Consider the following 23,096-nt stretch of genomic DNA (forward strand, 5'->3'; position numbering starts at 1 on the left):
GGGTGGAGTGGTTGGTATCCTGTGTTGCTGTGTAATTCTATTACACGAAAGAACTGATGTAATTTTTACACCGTTTAACCGTCCAGGACACAAACAGGAAATTGTATTGCTGCCTTAATTTCTGGATTCCAGTGATGGTGCAAAATGTCTTCTGCTTTGAATTTTGTCATTTGTTTTCCTATGAGACAAATTGTTTAAAATTGTTTTGAGATGCCCACAAAATGTAACTGCCTGCGATGCACCAAGTGATAGTGTGTCACAGCTGCTATCCAGTAGGTGGCCTCATCTCTCCTTTTTAATCAGGCACTGAGAGTTTCTAGGCTAATCTTACTTGTGGTGAATTCCTTACTGTGCAAACCATTGAAGCAGGACTCAAAACATCACAGTATGAGAAGTTAATGATACAAAAAAAAAGCCATTAAAACCACTAAAGGTCATCTGCCTTGGATTAACAACAAATTGCATTTGCGTGGGGCCTTTAACATAGTAAAATGCCCCGAGCTGACGGAAGTTGACACTGAATCAAGGAGCCATGAAGTCATTGTGGCACAGAAAGAAGCCATTTTGCCCGGCGAGTCCATGGTTAATAAGCTCAGCTGCTTTCCGATATCTGTGGTACGCAGGTTCCTCATGTAAAGAGTCGTTAGTTTGGCCAAAAAAAAAACCTCAGTAATTGAAGCTGAAGATGTTAAAAAAAAAATTAAAATCTAGTTGCCATTTCTTATCGGTTAAAACGCAGATTTAATAGAGGTGCTCAAAACGATGAGGGGTTTTGATAGTTAAACGGTAGAAACTGTTTCCCCTGACAGGAGGATCGGTAATCAGAAAGCACAGATTTCAGGTCATTGGCAAATGAGCCAGCAAGGAGAGGTATTGACAACAAAAAACTACTGCGGATGCTGGAAATCGAAAACAAAAACATAATTACCTGGAAAAGCTCAGCAGGTCTGGCAGCATCGGCGGGGAAGAAAAGAGTCGACGTTTCGAGTCCTCATGACCTTCTGTTGAAGGGTCGTGAGGACTCGAAACGTCGACTCTTTTCTTCTCCGCCGATGCTGCCAGACCTGCTGAGTTTTGCCAGGTAATTCTGTTTTTGTTTAGGAGAGGTATTGTTTTCATTACAGAGTGAGTTTTTGTGTCATTAACGTCCCATACAGTCAACCACCTGCCATTCGCGACCCCTCTATCGCGTTTTCGCTTATCCGCACTTTGTACTTGGCTCATGCGATGGGCGCTGCGGTGTATAATCTTCACTTCTCCGCGTTTCCTTCTCCCTCTCCTCTCTCTCTTTCCCTGGGGAGACGGCAGCCACGATGGAGCGGAGACTGGAATGGTTGCAGCGCAAGTTCAGCCCGAATGACGGGATTAACCAAGAAATGTCCGAATCTCTCGATCCAGAGCTGCAATAATGGCTCTGTTCAGTTTTGAGACCTTCACCAGTGTATTGCTCAGAGGCTCCCCCCTCTGTTGTCTACAGGTACTGCACCACAATTTGCTGTAGAGTAGCTGCCCTAACCAGTGCTGCCCCTGCTTGGCTGGAACCTATCTAATTGAGCCCCGTTCAAAAGCACGTTCACCGTTCGCGATTTTGCCATTTGCGAGGCTTCGTGGGGGTGTCACCTTTTCGAACGGCGGGACTTTACTTCTGTGATGTCTTGAGTCCTGCTTCAGTGGTTTGCATGGTGAGGAATCGCTACAAGAAAGAAAGGACAAAGGTTAAAACCTTGGTCGGACATGGATTTTAAGAGTGGTTTAAAGGAGCAGGGTGAGGTTTAGGGAGGGAACTCCAGAGCTTACGGGGAGAAGGTGGGAGAATGGGGTTGAGAAACTTATCAGCCATGATTGAATGGCGGAGCAGACTCGATGGGCCGATTGGCCTAATTTCTGCTCCTATGTCTTATGGTCTTAAGGACTAGGCAGTCGAAGGTACGGGTGCCAGTGCTAGGACGATAGAAATTGGAGATACCTAAGATGCCAACACTGGAGGAATGCAGGAGCTCGGAAGCTTATAGGGCTGGAGAAAGGTTACAGAGACAAGGATGGATCACCCTGGCTCCCGTTTGTATTTTGGGTGACCGGGGTATTTCTGTCTCTACCAGCCTGCCTGGTAGATTATCCGAAGCATTTATTAATCTTTCGGTAAAAACTTCTCACCCTCATATCTGATTTTCGATTCACTTTTCACTAATTTAAATCCTTTTCCCCTTGGCCCGTTTCCTGTTCTCAGAACTCTGCAGATTAAAAAAGACTCTTGTGACTGGTTTTAAAAAAACTCAATTTTATTTTAGTGCAGAAACCTGCCTCCCTTCCTGTTCCAAGCCAGTCCCTCGACATTAATAACTATGAACTGCTCCATGTGCCCTGGATTGACAAACAGGAAAAAGGTCGGGGAGGTGGTGATGGATAAAGGAGGGTGGGGCAGGTGGGTAAGTGGAGGGGGAGCCTTGACCATGAACTGGCTCTAAGGCTGGGCTGGAGTCACTTCGCCCCAGAAAGAAGGTGATACTTCAGCACAAGTGGCTTCAGTTATACAGAGCATTTGTGAGACCACGTCTCCCAATACTGTGTGCAGTTTTGATCTCCTTACTTAAGGAAGGATGTAACTGCGTTGGAGGCGGTTCAGAGGAGGTTTACTAGATTGATACCTGGAATGAGCAGGTTGTCTTTATGAGGATAGGTTGGACAGACTGGGCTTGTTTCCACTGGGTGACTTGATTGAAGTATGTAAGGTCTTGAATGGTTTTGACATGGTGGATGTGGAAAGGATGTTTCCTCTTGTGGGTGAGCCCAGATCTAGGGAGCACTATTTTTAAAATTAGGAGCCACCCTTTTAGGTCTGAGATGAGGCGGAGGTAGATTCTTGCTAGGTAAGGGAATGAAAGATTATCAGGGTCAGATGGGAAAGTGGAATTCGAAACACAAACGTATCAGCCACGATCTTATTAAGTGGCGGAGTAAAGTAGAGGGGCCGAATGGCTTATTTCTGCGCCTAATTCGTATGTTCTTATGTTTGGGTAGAGGCCATAGTGGCATCGAATTGGATAAGGAAATTGAAATGGATCTTTTTAAATGGAGACAGAGCATTTGGCAGGGGAGGTGTTGTTGGAGCACTTTGCTTCTGCTGAGGAGCTAGGACAAGCACAAGGTACATGAACTGAATGGCCTCCAGTAACATAGGTTCTATGACATGAATGCTGAGTTAGCCTGACCTTTGATTGTGTTGGTTATGAGAGGAATGTTCGATAGGATGTGGATGGACCTTCTGGTTCCTCCTCAAACAGTGGTACGAGATCTTTGACTATCCATCTCAAACAGACAGGGGCACACATCTTGGTAGCTTTGACATAACCTCATCTCCTTTATACATGTTTCTCCCTTTTTAATGTAAACCCCATTATCCTAATATGTCTTTGGACTTTATCTTTCTCTTCCCCTCACCCCACCACGCGCGCGCACACACACACACACACACACACAGACTATCCAGACCCCACTTTTCCTACTTTACAATAAATCCCAATAACATTATGAAAATTCTTATATTTTCATGACACCTCTCAAATCCTTTAATCACCTTAAAACACTCCCAGTCGATCACTCTTTAATCTTATTTACTCAAGGGAATACTTCCGTGGTCTATGCAACCTGTCCTCATAATTTCACCCTTTCATTCTTGTATCAGTTCTGATGAATCTGCGCTACACCTCTTCCAAGGCTAGTATATCCTTCTGGAGGTACAGCGCCCAAACTGAACAGAGCTACTCCAAATAGCAAAAGCAAAATGCCGCAGATGCTGAAAACCTGAAATAAAAAAAGATGATGCTCAGCAGGTCTGGCAGCATCTGTGGAGAGAAAAACAGAGTTAACGTTTCAGGCCGATAACCTTCCATCTGAGTATTTCCAGCATTCTATTTTTTTATTTCAGAGTACCCCAGATGCTGCCTAACCAGAGCTTTGTACAACAGGAGCATAATTTTCACCACTTTCTATTCCTTTAGATTAAACCTGTTTTTTTTTCCCCCAGGGAGATTTGCTCTCTCTCCCACTGGGACCTGCTGCACAGATGTTGGCCACCAAAGTGGTACTTTTACCGAAATAACCATTCTTCTTGCATGAGCTGGCACTCCTGTGCTGTCCAACAGGATGGGAGTGGATAGTAACATATAAGGGAGTTGCCTTTGGGTTGTTTCCTCTGCCTATAACTCAGGGACATTGATGTTGACGGTCACACCCTCCTGCTGCCTGGCTGTGTTCAGACAACTCAGCACAGGCTGAAAATTGAATCTGAATTGAACCTTCTGCTTTGGATAATTCATGATGGATTTTCTTTACCCACTGTGAGCCCTGAGGAGAAAATCATTTTCCCTGAGGGAAAGGCGCCCCCATTGACCCCATCACCTACAAACCTTAAAACCATAGAATCTTACATCACAAGAGGAGGCTATTTGCCCATCGTGCCTGTACCGCCCCTGTGAAAGAACTATCCAATTTGTTTCGCTTCCTTCACTTACTCTTTTCCCACAGCTCTATGAATTACTCCTTTTCAAGTATTTATCCAATTCCCTTTTGAAAATTACTATATGAACATCCATGCGATCGTTCGAACGAATGAACTAGGAGCAGGAATAGGTCACTTGGCCCCTTAAACCTGTTCCGCCATTCAATAAGATCATGGCTAATCTGATTGTAACCTTCTGCCTACCCCCGATAACTTTTCACCCCCTTGTTAATCAAGAGTTTATCTAGCTCTGCTTAAAAATATTCAAAGACCCTGCATCCACTGCCTTTTGAGGAAGAGAGTTCTAAAGACTCACGAGACTCTGAGAGAAATAATTTCTCCTCCTCTCCGCCTTAAATGAGTGACCCTTTACTTTTAAAATGTGACCCCTCGTCCTAGGTTCTCCCACAAGAGGAAACATCCTCTCCACATCCACTCTGTCGAGACCCATCAGGATCTTAAAGGTTTCGATCAAGTCTCTTACTCTTCTAAATTCCAGTAGATACAAGCCTAACCTGACCAACCTTTCCTCATAAGACAACCCACCTTTTTTTGGTATTTGCTTAGTAAACCTCCTTTGAACTGTTTCTATTGTATTTACATCTTTCCTTAAATAAGGAGACCAATACTGACTCATAAGAGTCATACAGACTTGAAACGTTAACTCTATTTTCTTCCTCCACAAATGACCTGTTGAGTTTTTCCAGCATTTTCTGTTTTTGTGACCAATACTGCACACGGTACTCCAGATGAGGCCTCACCAAGTACCCTGTACAACTGAAGCATTATCTTCCTACTCTTGTATTCAATTTCCCAATAAACGATAACATTATATTCACTCTCTTAATTACTTGCCTTTTGTGATTCATGCACTAGGACACCAGATCCCTGAATTTGCTTCCAACTCCCTTTCAGGCAGTGCATTCCAGGTCATTATAGCTCATGCATAGAAACATTTCTCCTCGTTGCCCCTCTGGTTCCTTTGCCAGTTATCTTAAGCCTGTGTTTTCTGGTTACTGATCCCCTTGGCAGCGAAACAGTTTCTCCTTATTTACTCTGAAAACCCTTCATAATTTTTAACATCTCTATTAAATCTCCTCTTAACCTTTTGTGCTTGAAGGAGAAAAACCCCAGCTTCCCTCATCTCTCTACATAAGTCCCTCATCCCTGGTACCATTGTTGTAAATTTCTTTGGTGCCCTCTTTACACCCTTAGCATCCTTTCTAATGTGAGGTTCCCAGAATTGGCCACAGTACACCAGCTGAAAACTTTGTACAACAGCATAACTTTCACCACTTTCTATATATTAAAGTGCTTTATTAACGTCTTTTTGTATTCGGTGCTTCTATTAATAAAGCCAAGGATGCCATACCACAGCTTGACCAGTTCCCGTTCTTGACCTTTCTACTGATTGAGCATTGTTGCCCATAGCTCCGATCTCCAACTCAGCAGCAGAAACGTTGGCTGATCACAGACAGCATGAGGCCATATCCTTCTAATCATTTCTCCCTTATGTACCCGTGTAAATGAATTTCTAACTAGGTAAGTGTGAGGTGCTGGATTTTGGTCAGGGGCATAAGCAGGCTACCGACTTCTTGGAAAATAGGAGTCCAAATGTGTGGACGAGCAAAGGAATCTAAGGAGTATTTGATTCACTAATCATTAAAAGCAGCAACGCAGACAAACAAAGCCATAAGAAATCTGACCGGGATTCATTTCTATAGAGAGAGAATTGAAAAGCAGACAAGTTATGTTAAACTTGTGTAGAACCTTGGTTAGATCACACTTGGAGTACCTTGAACAGCTCTGGCCACCAATGTTATAAAAGGGATCCAGGGGCACTGGACAAGGTGCAAAGAAAGATTGCCGGGGTTCCGGGGAAGAGTCATGTTGGACTCGAAATGTTAACTCTGTTTCTCTCTCCACGGATGCTGCCCAACCTGCTGAGTTTTTCCAGCATTTTCTGTTTTAATTGCCAATTATAAAATTGGAACTGGGGGGTTATACACATCAGAAAAGACTGAGATCGACTTGAGGTCTTCTCACGAGGAAAGAGAAAGCTGAGAGCTGACCTGATAGCTTAAAATTATTAAGTGGTTTAACAGGATAGCTTTAGAGATAATCGTAAGAAGGAAAAAAAGAATAGAAGGGCATGTCGATGGGGTTAGATGAAGTAGGATGGAAGGAGCTTGTGTGGAGCTCGTGTTGGATCTGATGGACAGAATGGCCTGTTTCTGTTCTGTAAATGCAGTGCATTTCTTACCTGGCATCTGCGCTAGTCGCCTCAACCACTTCACGTGGTTGCAAGTTCCACACTCGATGCGCTCTCTGAGCAAAGGAACTTCTCCTAAATTCTCTATTGGATTTATTAGCGACAGTCGCTTATTTATGGTTGCGGTCTCACCTACAAGTGGGAGCAGCATCTCTATGTCTGTCAAAACTCATTCATAATCTTTGCATAATCATATATAACGCAGGCTTCTGGATGACACAAAATTATTTATATTTTTAAGAAAATATATTTTCCCTTAGAATAAGCTGGCATTGAGATTGCACTGCTGTCTATAATGCATAATAGGAAGCAGTAGTTTCCCAGGAAACGGGCCACTTTGAGTCAGGCCTATAACTCTCACATCTACAGGGGAGATGATTTATTAGGTTTGATGGTGGCCTGTTTATAAAATCATCACTTTCTTTTGTATCCCTTATGTAGGTGCTGATGACTTTTTACTTGGTCGCGTTGTGAATTAGAAATTCAAATGGATTTATCTTGCTTTATCCAATACTTGAGACAATTACCTTATCAATTTTCACAACAAGTGTGCTGACGGATCACCCAGGGCATTGCCTCCAGCTCGTTTTGCGCGCAGTGTGGCTGTGGTGTTTATCTGTAGGGAGCGTAGCTTGAGATTGAGCTGTGTTTAGCTGCTCCATTTCCTGTTCAAGCCATTGTTGAGGTGTGTCCTTGGGGCAATTGTCTGACTAGGCAAACCCTGGTAAAAACAAAGCCGGTGCTTTCCACAGCCTCAGGACGTCTCAAAAGTGCTTTTCAGCCAATGAAGCACTGTTGATGTGTAGTTACCGCTGTAAAATAGCAGCCAATTTGCACGTAGCAAGCTCTCTCAAACTATAAGGTGTTAAGCTTTTTACGTGATTATTGATCAAAACTCTGGGAGAACTACCCTGCCCTTCTTCGAAATAGTGCCATGGGACCTTTCACTTCTATCAGAGGGGGCTTCACTTTAAGTCTCATCTGGAAGACGACAGCTTTGACGGTGCAGCACTCTCTCAGTACTGTCCTGAAGCCTCTGAATTGCGATTTGAACCCCCATAGCCTCCTGATACAGAGCGGAGAGTGCTATCAACTGAGCCACGGCCAACAGCATCACTTAACAGAAGCCTCTGGGACAGTGTGCTGAAATGCTTTCGATATTCCCTGAGCCAGTGTCCTCTGTATGGTGACAGTGCGTGACTGAGCTACATGAACCAGAAGGTCCCAGGTTCAGCCTCCAGTCTGCAGGAGCGATCATAGGAATATTAATTTGGATTTGACAGTCATGGATTCAGCGAGAGGTGGTCCTATCTGCTACTAAGGCAGCCTACCTCTACCTCTGCCCCGACCTTACCCCATCTGAGCCATGATTGATATCTAAAAGCAAGTTGTTTCAACGTCATTTCTTCTCTCTCTAGTTATCTGGGATGGGATGGGGGTTGGTGGTGTTATCTTATGTGGAAAGGTTGGACAGGTTGGGCCTGTATCCATTGGAGTTTAGAAGATTGAGAGATAATTTTAGAACAAAGAACAAAGAAAGGTACAGCACAGGAACAGGCCCTTCGGCCCTCCAAGCCTGCGCCGATCATATTGCCCTTCAACTAAAACATTTTGCACTTCTGGGGTCCGTATCCCTCTATTCCCATCCTATTCATGTACTTGTCAAGCTGCCTCTTAAACACCACTATCGTACCTGCTTCCACCACCTCCTCTGGCAGCGAATTCCAGACACTCACTACCCTCTGCGTAAAAAAACTTGCCCCGCACATCTCCTCTATAGTTTTCTCCTCTCACCTTAAATCTATGTCCCCATGTAATTGACTCTTCCACCCTGGGAAAAAGCTTCTGACTATCTCCTCTGTCCATGCCACTCATAATTTTGTAAACTTCTATCAAGTCGCCCCTCAATCTCCGTCGCTCTAGTGAGAACAATCTGAGTTTCTCTAACCTCTCCTCATAGCTAATAACCTCCAGACCAGGCAGCATCCTGGTAAACCTCCTCTGCACCTTCTCCAACGCCTCCATATCCTTCTGGTAATGTGGCGACCAGAATTGCACGCAATATTCCAAGTGTGGCCTAATTTCTTATTGAAACATATAAGATCGTGAGGGGACTTGACAGGGTGGATGCTGAAAGGATGTTTCCCCTTATGGGAGAGAGAGAGTTTAAAAATAAGGGGTCTCCCATTTAAGACAGATTAGAAGAATTTTTTTCTTTCAGAGGATCGTGAACCTTTGGAACTCTCTTTCCCAGAGAGTCAATGAATATTATGAGGCAGAAGTGCATATACCCTTGACTAGCAAGGGAACTGAACGTTACCGGGGGTAGGTGGAATGTGGAGTTGAGGCCAGAATCAGATTAGTCATGATCTTATTGAATGGCGGAGCAGGCTTGAGGGGCAGAATGGTCTACTCCTCCTAACCCTTATGTTACCCAAACTAATATACAATTCTACACCTCCATCCCCAGAGAAATGAGAACCTGCGCCATTGCTGCCCTTGATCCATCAGGATTACCGAGGAGTGATTGATTGTGCAGTGATATGCATTCCTTTGTAGTGACCTACTGGTAAATATAAACATCATAGACCCTCCTGAGGCTGAGATAAAAACAAAAAACTACTGCGGATGCTGAAAATCCAAAACAAAAACAGAATTACCTGGAAAAACTCAGCAGGTCTGGCAGCATCGGTGGAGAAGAAAAGAGTCGACGTTTCGAGTCAACAAGGGTCATGTGGACTCGAAACGTCGACTCTTTTCTTCTCCACCGATGCTGCCAGACCTGCTGAGTTTTTCCAGGTAATTCTGTTTTTCTCCTGAGGGCCGAGTTGATTAAGGCAGCGAGTAGCTGAGCTGATTGGGCTCGAGTTCTCGTCTTTGCTGAGTTAGCTGATTTAAGCCAGGGTTGGCTGATAGGCAAAACTTGTTTGACTCGATGCCCCTGAGCTAACGAAGGAAACATCAGGTGCATTTTCCAATCCAGATTAATGCCAGGGACCCCGCCGCCCTGTTCCTTTAGGGAGGTTTGTTGCATGCGACCATTAGATGCGGTTGTGTTAGTTTAGCATGTGATGGCCGCTGCAGCTCAATAACCTCTTAATACACTTGTCTCGAATCATGCATGAAGATTCGTCCTCGGGCGAGGGGCTGGAGGGTGAATTTCGACCCATAGAAGTTGGCACCTTCGAAAGAAGAGCAGGAAGGAAGCTTTAAAATCCCATAAATATTGGTGTATGATTGATATTCTGTTCATGCCTAGAAATGTAGACACATTTCAAAAACAAAATGGTGTAGTAAATGACATGCCAGATGCTCTTCATTTAATTCTAATTACTATAATGTAGGGTTTGTATGAAGATTAGTAGTTACATCTGCTCAGGTTCATCTGTCTTCTGAGGGGACTTTGATTTCTGTTTGCATTTCGAACCTCATTAACGCCGGTACCTTTATAAGAGTCCTAATCAGCTGCTCCCACATCCTGCCAACCACTGACACAGGCTCTCCTCTCGTGTCAGGACCCCCTTCCAGGGTAGCAATGTGGAAGGGGCGTTTAGTGGTGGGAAGCCTGAAGTGAAGTAATGGATTGTTCCTCTGCCATCCTGGTGGATAATTGTGAGACTTGTGGGGAAATAAAGACTTGCATTTCTAAAACGTCTTTCACGACCTCAGGATACCACAAAGCACTTTAGAGCCATTGAAGTACTTTTGAAATGCGTAGTCCCTTTTGTATTAAGAATGTAAGGAGTAGACCATATGGCCTGGAGCCCGCTCAGCCTTTCAGTACGGTCTTGGCTGATCCTCTGCCTCAACCTCCTTTTTCCACCTGCTCCCCGTATCCCTTGATTCCTTGAGAGATCAAAAATCTGTCTATCTCAACCTTGAATATATTCAATGCTGGCACAACCACAACCCGCCTGGGGTGGAGAATTCCAAAGATTCGCAATCCTTTTGAGTGAAGAAATTTCTCCTCGTTTCAGTCCCGAATGATCGTCCTCTCACCTTGAGGCTCTTCCCTCTTTTCTGGATCCCCCAGCCAAGGGGAAACAACCTCTGTCAAGCGCCTTCAGGTAGGAAACGCTGCAGCCAATTTGTGCAAAGCTAGCTTCCGCAGCAGCGGTGAGTTACACCACCAGGTAACCTGTTTTTAAGTGTTGGTTGAGGGATAAATATTGGCCAGGACACAGCGGTGAACGCACCCGTTTTTCCGAAGTAGTGCCGCGGAATCTTTCCTGTTCACCTGGGAGGCTCACCGAAGCGGGGGCTCATTTTAATGCCTCATCTGAAGGATGGCGCTGCCGATGGTGCAGCACTCCCTCAGTACTGCAGTGGAATATCAGCCTAGGTATTGTGTGCTTGAGTCTGTGGAATGGGACTTGGGCACGCAGCCTCCTCACTAGGACGAGAGCGTGATTTGCAAAAAAAGCTCCTGCAGAGACAATTCTGATCTTTAATTTGGCTCTGATTGTTATCGATTTCTTCGTGCCTCAAGTGTGTACTGCAGGATTATTTGGACACGCGATTCAATTACTTACTCAGAGAAGCCACACAAGGTGGGGGCCTGGGGCCTGCCACAACTTCCATATTTTACTGTAAATTCGTCAAGCAACGAGTGAGTTGCACATTGTGTGGTTTGGTGATGCTCCTGATCCTTTAACCTGGAATCTTTTATAATATCAATGTGATTTTTATCAGCTATTGCAGATCTTTGGCAGTCGTTGCACTCGATTTAACCACTGATTGCTCCTAATTTGTTATCTGTCTGCCATTTAATTTATTAATCCCGACTGCAGTACGAGTTTTGAGTATTTGCTATCCTCGTTTATGACCTCACCTGATTAGATTCTTGCCTTCCGGTTGGTCTTAAAAGTGTCCATTTTTCTCCGTCTAAACACCATGACATTTATTGACAGCTAAGAACAAAAGCAAATACATTTGTAAACCAGCTTCATAAGAGCTCTTGGGAACTGTACAGAAAACCTTATAATAGGATGGATGGGTTTGAAGGGCCATTGGTTTGACTGTCCATAAGCAAGAAATCAATATTGAACTTCAGTCTGTAGGTTCTTCTCCTTTCATCAGTTGTGCTCTGTTGATTCAAATTCAAACCGTTCATCTTTCTTTTCGAATCCTTTCTCTGTCATCAGCTACAACAATTCAGGAACTTTCTTTGCCCCTTCGTTGGTGGCTGCACCTTCAGCTAACTAGGCCCTAAGCTCTGGAATTCCCTCTCTGATCCTCTGTTCCTCTCTCTCTCTCTCTCTCTCTCCACCTTCCAGATGCTCCTTAAAACCTTAAAAGGCAGCTCACCACCACCTTCTCCAGGGCAACTAGGGATGGGCAATAAATGCTGGCCCAGCCAGCAAAGCCCACATCCCGTGAGTGAATAAATAAATTTTAAAAACTACGTTTTTGGCCATCTGTCCTAATATCCGCTTATGCGACTCGGGTGTCTAACTATTGTCTAACAATGCTCCTGCGGCATGTCTTGGGATGTTAAGGGCGCTACATGAATGCAAGTTTTATTGTTCCGAGCTGAACAGATATTGTCACAGACCCATGACGATGCAGGACTTTGAATGTTCTACACCGTTAAGTGAGAGAACGCCTGTGGAAAGGTGCAGCAAGCAATTAGGAAGACAAACGGTGTGGTGACCTCTATTGCAAGAGGATTTGAGCACAGGAGTGAAGATGCCTTGCTGCAATTGTATAGTGCCTTGGTCAGACCACACCTGAAGTAATGTGCACCGCCTTGGTCTCCTTCCCTAGGGAAGGATATACTGGCCACGTAGGGAGTGCAATGAAGGTTCACTAAGACGGATTTCCAGGATGGTGGGATTGTCCTGTGAGGAGAGATTGAGGAGACTGGGCCTATATGAGAGGCGATTTCATTGAAACGTACAAAATTCTTACAGGGCTCAACAGGGTAGATGCAGGAAGGACATTTCCGCTGGAGGGAGAGGTGGTCTAGAACCAGGGGACACGTTCACAGTAAGGGGTAGGCCATTTAGGACTGAGATGAGGAGGAATTTCTTCACTCAGAGAGCTGTGAGCTTTGGGAATCCTCTGCCCCAGGGAGGCTCAGTCTTTGACTATGTTCAAGACAAAAATCAATAGATTTTTAAGTATTGAAGACATCAAAGGATATGGGGATCGCTTAGGAAAATGGCAGATAGATAGATGAGCAGCCATGATCTGTTTGAATGGCAGAGCAGGCTCGAGGGGCTGAATGGGCTACTCCTATTTCCGATGCTCCTATGAAATACACGTTGGGGGCTCTAGTTGTGTTCACACTCTGGGTCTCCACGTCACACATGGAAGCCCCCCCAGCACTGCAGAGACCAGCTTCCACCTCGCAACCCGAACGTGGGACAAGAAGTCACGGCGTTCCCTCGTCCAATAACAGTCTTTTTTTTAAACTTCTGCCCGTGCGTTTTGTAAATGGGAGCTCACGAACTGGCTCCAAAGCAAAAACGGCTTATTAAAATGGCCGGAGCTATAAACAACCTGCTCTAAAGATGTGGTGATCTTTTGCGTTTTGTTTGCATGTGTGCATTTAATAGAAAGTGTACAACTTTCCCATCAGTCATGGTACCTAGGTAGCGTGTGAGCTTGTGGGAAAGGTAATGAGCTCCAGTTTAAAAAAAACAAATACACCTGGATGGATCATGAATAATGTTGATTCACTTGATAGTTTATAAAAGCTGCATAAAACAGGTTGTTTTCTGCATGGAACAAGGAAAGCGATTTAATCACCTGCAGTGATTTGTTACCAGACAGCTACCTTTTTTCAACAAAAAAAAAAGCAAATTCAAAGGTGGAATGAAAAGATAGGAACTCCGGAATGTTCATTCGGAATAAACTGGTTTCTCATCTTTAGCAGATGATAGCAGGGCCAAGGTAGCATCAGCTGCCTGATGAGATCAAGTCCTGGGTCGCATGCATTAGGAGCTTGGGGGTGTGTCGTTTCAGTGGATGTTACAGAGCGCTCATTTTTAACCATCAACATTGGGTGGGCAGCAGCTGGGCTGATCTTTTCCCTCTCTGTTGCTGCAGGCTTACAGTGAAAACTGAACCAGAAACTAAATAGCCAGAAAATATTAGAGCAATGCCACTTGCAATGCAGCATCAGAATTACTTCCTTGCCAGCTTATTTATCTTAACCTTAAGAGAATTAAAAAAAAATTCTTTTATGGGATGTGAGCGTCGCTGCCTGGGCCAGCATTTATTGCCCATCCCTAATTGCCCTTGAGAAGGTGATGGTGAGCTGCCTACTTGAGCTGCTGCAGTCCATGTGGTGTATGTACACCCACAGTGCTGTTAGGGAGGGAGTTCCAGGATTTTGACCCAGCGACAGTGAAGGAACGGTGATATATTTCCAAGTCAGGATAGTGAGTGGCTTGGAGGGGAGCTTCCAGCTGTCTGCTGCCCTTCTTCTAGATGGTACCGGTTGTGGGTTTGGAAAGTGCTGTCTAAGTAGACTTGATGAGTTGCTGCAGTGCATCTTCTGAATGGTACACACTGCTGCAACTGTGCGCCAGTGGTGGAGGGAGTGAATGTTTGCGGATGAGATGCCAATCAAGCGGGCTGCTTTGTCTTGGATGGTGTCCACTTTCTTGAGTGTTGTTGGAGCTGCACTCATCCAGGCAAGTGGAGAGTATTCCATCACACTCCTGCCTTGTGCCTTGTAGATGGTGGATAGGCTTTGAGGAGTCAGGAGGGGAGTTACTCGCTGCAGGATTCCTCGCCTCTGACCAGCTCTTGTAGCCACAGTATTTGTTATATGGCTAGTCCAGTTCAGTTTCTGATCAATGGTAACCCCCAAGATGATAGTGGGGGATTCAACAATGGTAATGCCATTGGATGTCAAGGGGCGATGGTTAGATTGTCTCTTGTTGGAGGTGGTCATTGTCTGGCATTTGTGTGGTGCAAATGTTACTTGCCATGTGTCAGCCCAAGCCTGGATACTGTCCAGGTCTTGCTGCTTTTGGACATGGACTGCTTCAGTGTCTGAGGAGTCGTGAATGGTGCTGAACATTGTACAATCATCAGCGAACATCCCCACTTCTGACCTTGTGATGGAAGGAAGGTCATTGATGAAGTTGCTGAAGATGGTTGGGCCTAGGACACCACACTGAGGAACTCCTGCAGCGATATCCTGGAACTGAGATGATTGACCTCCAACAAACACAGCCATCCTCCTATGTGCTTGGTATGACTCCAACCGTTGGTGAGTTTTGCCCCTGATTTCCATTGACTCCAGATTTTCTGGGGCTCCTTGATGCCACACTCAGTCAAATGCTGCCTTTATGTCAAGGGCAGTAACTCTCACCTCGCCTTGAGTTTAGCTCTTTTGTCCATGTTTGAACCAAGACTGTAATGAGGTCAGGAGCTGAGTGGCCTTGGCAGAACCCAAACTGAGCGTCAGTGAACAGGTTGCTGCAAAGTAAGTGCTGCTTGATAGCACTGTAGATGACTCCTTACATCACTTCACCGATGATCGAGAGTAGACTGATGGGATGGTAATTGGCCGGGTTAGATTTGTCCTGCTTTTTGTGTGCAGGACATACTTGGGCAATTTTCCGCATTACCGGGTGATGCCAGTGTTGCGGTTGTACTGGAACATCTTGGCTAGGGGCGCGGCAAGTTCTGGAGCACAAGTCCTCAGTGCTATTCAGGGCCCATAGCCTTTGCACTATCCAGTACCTTCAGATGTTTCTTGATATCATATGGAGCGAATCAAATTGGCTGAAGACTGGCATCTGTGATGCTGGAGTCCTCTGGAGGAGGCCGAGATGGATCATGGCACTTCTGGCTGAAGATTGTTGCAAATGCTTTGGCCTTATCTTTTGCACTGATGTGCTGGGCTTCCCCATCATTGAGGATGGAGATATTTGTGGAACCTTTTCCTCCAGTGAGTTGTTTTATTGCCTACCAACATTCACAACTGGATGTGGAAAGACTGTAGAGCTTAGACCATATCTTTTGGTTGTGGATTTGCTTAGATCTGTCTATTGCTTCCTGCGTGTACCATGTGGAACACAAGCAGTCCTGTGTTGTAGCTTCGCAAGGTTGATACCTCATTTTTAGTGTGCCTGGTGCTGCTCCTGGCATACCCTCCTGCACTCTTCGTTGAACCAGGGTCGATCCCCTGGCTTGGTGGTAATGGTAGAGTGGGGGATATGCCGGGCCATGAGGTTACAGATTGAGTTCAAATGCGATTCTGCTGATGCTGATGGCCCACAGCACCTCATGGATGCCCAGTCTTGAGTTACTAGATCTGTTCAAAATCTATCCCATTTAGCACGGTGCTAGTGCCACACAGCACGATGGAGGGTATCCTCCATGTGAAGATGGGTCTTCGTCTCCATAAGGACTGTACGGTGGTCACTCCTACCGATACTGTCATGGACAGATGCGTCTGCGGCAGGCAGGTTGGTGAGAATGTGTTCAAGTATGTTTTTCCCTCTTGTTGGTTCCATTACCACCTGCTGCAGACCCAGTCTAGCAACTATGTCATTTGGGACTCAACCAGCTCGGGCTGTACTTGTGTTACCGAGCTATATCTTGGTGATGGAAGTCCCCTACCCAGAGTACGTTCTGCGCCCTTGCCACCATCAGCGCTTCCCCCAAGTGGTGTTCAACATGGAGGAGCACTGATTCATCCGCTGATGGAGGGTGGAGTGTGGCATGTGGTAACCAGCAGGAGGTTTCTTTGCCCATGTCTGACCTGATGCCATGAAATTGCATGTGGTCTGGAGTCGATATTGAGGATTCCCAGGGCAATTCCCTCCTGACTGTATAGCACTGTGCCGCCACCTCTGCTGGGTCTGTCCTGTCGGTGGGACAGGACATGCCAGGGGTGGTGATAGTGGTGTCTGGGACATGATCTGTAAGGTATGATTCTGTAGGTACGACAATGTCCGGCCGTTGCTTGACTAGCCTGTGAGACAGCTCTCCCAGGTTTGGCACAGGCCCCCAGAGTTTGGCAACGAGAACTTTGCAGCGTCGTCAGGGTGGTCATTCCCTTTTCCTGACTTTTTCATGATTTGATAGAACGACGTGGCTTGCTGGGCCATTTCAGAGTGCATTTCAACCACATTGCTGAGGGTCTGGAGTCACAATGAGGCCAGACCCGGTAAGGACGGCAGATTTCCTTCCCTAAAGAACATTGGGTGAACCAGATGGGTTTTTACGACAATCGACAATGGTTCATTACACTTTTAATTCCAGATTTTTATTGAATTCAAATTCCACCATCTGCCGTGGGTGGGATTCGCACCCTGGTCCCCAGAGCATTCCCCTGGGTCTCTGCATAATATTACTATGCCACCACCTTCCACTGTGCCTATACAGTTCTGCATGGCACAGAAAGATAATTGCATTCTTTCCATACAGAATTTTATATAAATAGACACAGCCCATAAGTTCGGCGCTTTGATGTCTCTACTATTTTGTGTGATGTCCCTTTTTTATGCAAAAGAAAAATGTCACTTAAGGAGGGACTTACTTGCAGTGGAAGAAGTTCAGACAAGGTTTATTAGGCTGATTCCTGGGATGATGGGCTTGTCTTATGAGGAAAGGTTGAGCAGATTGGGCCTACACTCATTGGAGTTTAGAAGAATGAGAGGTGATCTTATTGAAACGTATAAGATTCTGAGGGGGCTTGACAGGGTGAATGCCTGAGAGAATGTTTCCCCTTGTGGGGGAGTCTAGAACTTGGGGACATGCTTTCAAAATAAGGGGCCTCCTGCTTAAAATGTAGAAGAAGAGGAATTTCTCCTCGGAGAAGGTTGTTAGCCTTTGGAATTCTCTTCCACAGAGAGTAGTAGAGGCTGTGCCGTTGAATATATTCCGAGATGAGTTAGACTGCTTTTTGTTTGACAAGGGAGTCAACGGTAACAGGGGGCGGGGGAGAGGCAGGAAAGTGGAGTTGAGGCCATGATCAGATCAGCCATGATCTTATCAAATGGTGGATCAGGATCCAAGGACCGATTGGCTGACTCCTGTTCCTGTTTCTTATGTTCAAATTCATTAAGGGATTTTGCCGTCGGTCCATGTGATTGGTGCTGGGAAATAGAACTTGTGCTAGTTGGGATGCCTCATTTTCAAACATTACCCCCAAACCAGCACCCCCCCTCCACCCCAACTCCCCACCAAGCTACCACCCCTCTTCTTTGCCGAACACACCTGACAAGAACAGGGCACCTGGGATTTATGATCGGGTTCTATTCCCCGCCACCACTTCTACTTGGGCAGGTGAGGGCTTCACCGAGGCACAAACGTCAGACTCTGGTGAGACTATCGAGACTTCACTGTGATTTTAACATGCGCTTGGCTCCCGTTGCCCACCTCGCCAGGGCCGCAGGCTCAGAAGAGGGGCCGAGACGGTAAGTGCATTTAATCTTTTTTTTTAGAAAGGTTTCCTTGCGGGCCACAGGAAGCAGGAATGCTCTTCCAGGCCCCAGAACAAAACCTTGGGATCTCCCCTGCTCTAGGCTTCCTGTAGTACCCGACTCCCCCGACATGCTTCCCTGACTACTGGGCACAATTTCCTTGGCTACAGATGACAGATCTATCTACACTGCCCCCTCGGCTACTTCTAGATGCAAAATAAAACTCCCTCTTCATTGCCCAAAATTATCGCTATGCCATAACCTCCCTCCCTCCAGCGCATGAATATTGTAACTTCCTTATCCCATGTTAGCTGTCTTGTTGACTCACTTGAGGGGCATTTCTGATTTTCGAAGCCATTTTATGTTTGGGCCTTGCTGACTGGGGATGGATTCGACAGTGCTCATGCTTGGAACCCTCCATTCGAGATCATTTTCATTTTAAAACCTCGGCTCTAATTGCTGCAGCAGTTCGTTAATGAATGATTTGTAAAATTTCTGTGTTTATTTTTAGCCACTTCCCAGAAAGCCAGGCGACGCCAGCACTGAAATATGTGGATCAGCTTGCTGTGGCGCACATCATTCATCAGGTATGATTAAACCATTGCTTTTTAAATGCTGTAGCAGCTTATTTAACTCCAGGGCACACCAGTTCTTTAAAGGGGTTCTGTTTCAGCACGTCCTGCACATACTTTCCTAGGAGGTTTGTGACGATCGGTTCAAAACGCTACATCTGTGTGTGATTTCTTTTTCTTTCTGCACAATGGGTCAAGAAATGGCGGTTGGGAAGTAGGTCTTGTCTGCCTGCTTCACTGGTCCAGGAGGACCTTAAAGCTCCTCTGACCTTGCAAGTCACCGCCCATCTCCAATCTGCCTTTCTTTTGCAAAGTTATTGCCCCTCAAACCCATACCTATCTTTCCTGCAATTTCATGCTTGGAGCCCTTCCAATGAGTTTTCTGTTCTTGCCTCATCAGAAAATTCATGACAATCTACGTGACCGGTGAACAATCCCTCCGCATCCTTCTCGACCTGCCTGCAGTCGTTGATATGGTTGAGCACACTAACCTGCCCCGACGCCTCTCCTCCATTGTCCAGCTGAATAGATACTGCCTCCAGCACATCAGCGATTAACTTCCCTGCTCTTCTTCAAAAAAAGAAAAGTGCTACAGGATCGTTTCTGACCACCTTTTAGCACCTCATGTGAAAGACTCACTTGGGGACAACACTGGAGGGTTGGCTGAGAAGATGTGCTCGGGTCTCTGGAGTGGGGTTTGAACCCATAACCTTCTGCCTCAGAGGTCGGAGTGCTGCCCCAGAGCCACTGCTGACACCAAGTTGCTGTTGCCACTGTTTGAAGTTGGTGGTGTCCTGGCCTCTGATTTGGGGGTTGTGGATTCTAGTCCCACTCCAGAGATTAGAGCTTGTAGGCTGATGTTTAAATACAGTCATGAGGGAGTGTGGCACCCTCAGAGAATTGGATCATTATCAGAAGAGGAAACATTTGCAGAGCTATAGAAAAGGGCAGAGGAGTGGCACTTGATGAATTGCTCTTGTAGAGAGCTGGCATAGACATGATGGGCCTAGTGGCTTCCTCCCATGCTGTAACCATTCTGTGAGCAGGAAATTGTCCCTGTACCATACCTCCAGCTAGCAAACCTCCCTCTGGCAACATCACTCAAAACAGATAAAGTTCCTTCACTGTCGCTGAGTCAAAACCCTGGAACTCCTTCCCTAACAGCACTGTGGGTGTACTTACACCACATGGACTGCAGCGGCCCAAGAAGGCAGCTCACCACCACCACCTTCTCAAGGGTAATTAGGGATGGGCAATAAATGCTGGCCCAGCCAGCGATGCCCAACACCCCATAAATGAATTTTAAAAAGTGTTTGTTCAGCCAGTCATTTCTCGGCATTTGCTGGTGCTGAATTTCTGCGACTTTTACCAGCAGGACAGTCACTATGAAGCACAATTGACACTTTTGGATGACGTATTAGCACAAGCCACATCAGGGCACACCTCCAGCACCTCCTGTCAGCTTAAAAAACAAACGGCGACTGGGCTCAAGTCACTGCTGGTCTGTTAAATTACCGGCTAGACATTCAATTTGTTTAAATGCAGATGAATCACGAAAGTAGTGAAGAGAAGAGCACCAGTGAGTCCAACCTTGCTTCACTGAGTACAGGGGACCGGGGGTAGAGCAAGTCCAAACCCTGCCGAGCGTGAAAGAGTGGGGTCAGGAAAGAGCTGGGAAGCTTTCGAGAAGAGCAGAGGGATTTGTTCGCATAACAGCAGTCACTGCACTTTGCAGTCATTCGTTGTACGTGAAGTTGCTTTGGGCTGTTTCTCCCAAGATGTGATGAGGCACTCTCCAAATGCAAGCTTCTCTTTCAAGAAGGTAGTGGCGTTAAGGACAGATATAGATTTTACTGTCCGCAAGATTGGTTTAGGTTGATATAAAGTATGTGTTAAATCCTTTGCTTTTACTTGAAACTGTTGACTCCAGGGCTTTCCAGGTCTTTGACTGACAGTTTCACCTTAGGGGAAAATAATTTATGTGCCACGCAAATGGAAGATTGAAAATCTGAGACATCTTGTGTGACAGAAACTCCCAGAGGTTCTTGGAGCTTCCAGTGACCCAACCCGCTGTAAAATGCCACTTGCTTAAAATTCACTCTTCACGGCTGGATCATCCGGTAAATGAAATGAACAGCAGACCAGGCGAGTTGTCAATATATTTTCATAAGCAAAGGTGAAGATAGCAATGAATTGCACAGCTGCGCGGAATAGCAGTCTTGCTGTTGCTGTGCTGTATCAATGCAGGGAATTGGAGGTGGCAGTAAACTGTGTGTCAGGGCAGCCCAGTGTCAAAGTTGCAACCTTGCTTCTGAAATCTTAAGAAGCAGCCAGCAGATGCTGCATCTGGCTGGGGCTTCTGATGTGCTCGCAGGTTAAAGGATCTCGGCAGGGGCAGTCAATTAGTTTGATTGGAAGCCCACTTACCAAACATGTTAAAAACAAAAAGCTAAAAGCTACTGCGGATGCTGGAAATCCAAAACAAAAACAGAATTACCTGGAAAAACTCAGCAGGTCTGGCAGCATCGGTGGAGAAGAAAACAGTTGACGTTTCGAGTCCTCATGACCCTTCGGCAGAACTGAAGTGAACCAAACATGTTATTGAGCCTTGGGTCAGCTGGACATCTTGCGATTAGTATTATTCTGAAATGCTGAATTGATACTTCGCTAGTTTAGTACAGTCCCCCATCACATTCAAAACTGGCAGTCGTTTACATCGACCATAAGCATCACCACCTGTATGAACACCTAAAATCAAAGTTGCTGGTTTTAGCGTCTTAAAGGCTCCCTTTTTTTTTGGGGGCAGAAATAGCTGCGTCTACTCACTGATGACAAAGGTTCACAAGCCAGCTATTGCAGCAGAATAGACACTTCCAAACCTGTGACCTCTATCACCTAGAAGAACAGGGGCAGCAGACGCATGGGAACACCATCACCTGCAAGTTCCCCTCCAAGCTGTACACCATCCTGATTGGAAGCTATATCGCTGTTCCTTCACTAATGCTGGAACTCTCTTCTGTGGGTGTACCTACACCACATGAACTGCAGCGGTCCATGAAGGCAGCTCACCGCCACCTTCTCAAGGGCAATTAGGATGGGCAATAAATGCTGACCTAGCCAGCGATCCTGTGAAAGAATAAAAATTTTAAAAAGAATCAGATTGACCAAGGTTAGAACTAGTGCAACAGTTAGTGTTAAGATTGGGCAGTTACCACACATGGTAATAGTTCAGAGTTAGCATTATTTTTTAAAAGAGAAGGAAGACTTGCATTATACAGCATCTTTTATGACTACAGGACATCCCAAAGTGCTTTCCAACTTTGTTATGTTAGTCACTGTTATGATGTAGAAAACATGACAGCCAGCTTAAACATTCTTAAACCTTCGCTCCCTCTAGTGCCGGTTACATAGCATTTTTGTTGTGTGTGTTATACCAAGCATCATGTATATTGGGCAATTCATGGTCACGCGAACAATGCCCACTATAAATGGCCAACTTAAATTTATATTTCAATCAAGAGGATTAATCTAGCAATTAGAGATTAGTCACATTCTTACATAGTGTTAGCTGTGGCTCATTTGGTAACCCCATCACCTGAGGCAGAGGTTGTGCATTCGAGTCCCACTCCACGAGGCTTGAGCACAAAATGTAGGCTGACACTCAGTACTTGAGGGAATGCTGCACTGTCGGAGAAGCTGTCCTTCAGATGAGACGTTCAACCGAGGCCCTGTTAGGCGTTTGTGAGAGATCCCATGGCACTATTCCAGAGAAGAGCAAAGAAGCCCTCCCTGGTGTCCTGGCCAATATTATCCCTCGTTCAACATCTAAAACAGGTTAATTAAAGTAGAAGTTGCTGGAAATACTCAGCAGGTTTGGCAGCACTCTTTTGAAACGTTAACCCTGTTTCTCCTTCCACCGATGCTGCCTGACCTGCCGAGTATTCCCAGCATTTTCTGTTTTGGCTTCTGATTCCAAGCATCCTCAGAATTTTGCTCTTGACTTAAAACAGGTTACCTGATCATTATCAGAAGGCTGGCTGTGGGAGCTTGCTTTGCACTGATTCGCTGCCATTGAGTTGGTGGCAGAGCTTGCCCAGTGTTTTACAATAAACTGAGTCATTGAACTCATGATAGAAACTCCAGCATAAAGAGTCTACTGAGTGTAGCAGGATTATTTGTCCGGTAAAAAAGCAGTGAGTAGAGAATAGTTGCATTATACAGTAGAAATTATACGCACAGAATCAATCCCAATCACTGTATTGTGGTCTCCAGGCGTTACTAAAGGAGGAATTACCCAATCTTAAAACATTTTTTCCTTTTATTCATTCACAGGATGTGGGCTTCGCTGGCTAGGCCAGCAT

The 23,096-nt window shown here is 45.6% G+C and overlaps 1 protein-coding gene across 1 annotated transcript in view; it reads left to right on the top strand.

Moving 5' to 3' along the window:
- Nucleotides 1–23,096, top strand: part of pigk (phosphatidylinositol glycan anchor biosynthesis, class K) — a 127,459-nt gene that overhangs the window by 66,638 nt on the left and 37,725 nt on the right. The window contains exon 10 of the mRNA XM_078560732.1: nucleotides 18,675–18,750. Within this exon, the coding sequence (XP_078416858.1) occupies nucleotides 18,675–18,750 (76 nt within the window). The remainder of the gene's footprint in view (nucleotides 1–18,674; nucleotides 18,751–23,096) is intronic.

The sequence above is a fragment of the Cetorhinus maximus genome, chromosome 17 (assembly GCF_964194155.1).
Source record: "Cetorhinus maximus chromosome 17, sCetMax3.hap1.1, whole genome shotgun sequence".
Classification (NCBI taxonomy): domain Eukaryota; kingdom Metazoa; phylum Chordata; class Chondrichthyes; order Lamniformes; family Cetorhinidae; genus Cetorhinus; species Cetorhinus maximus.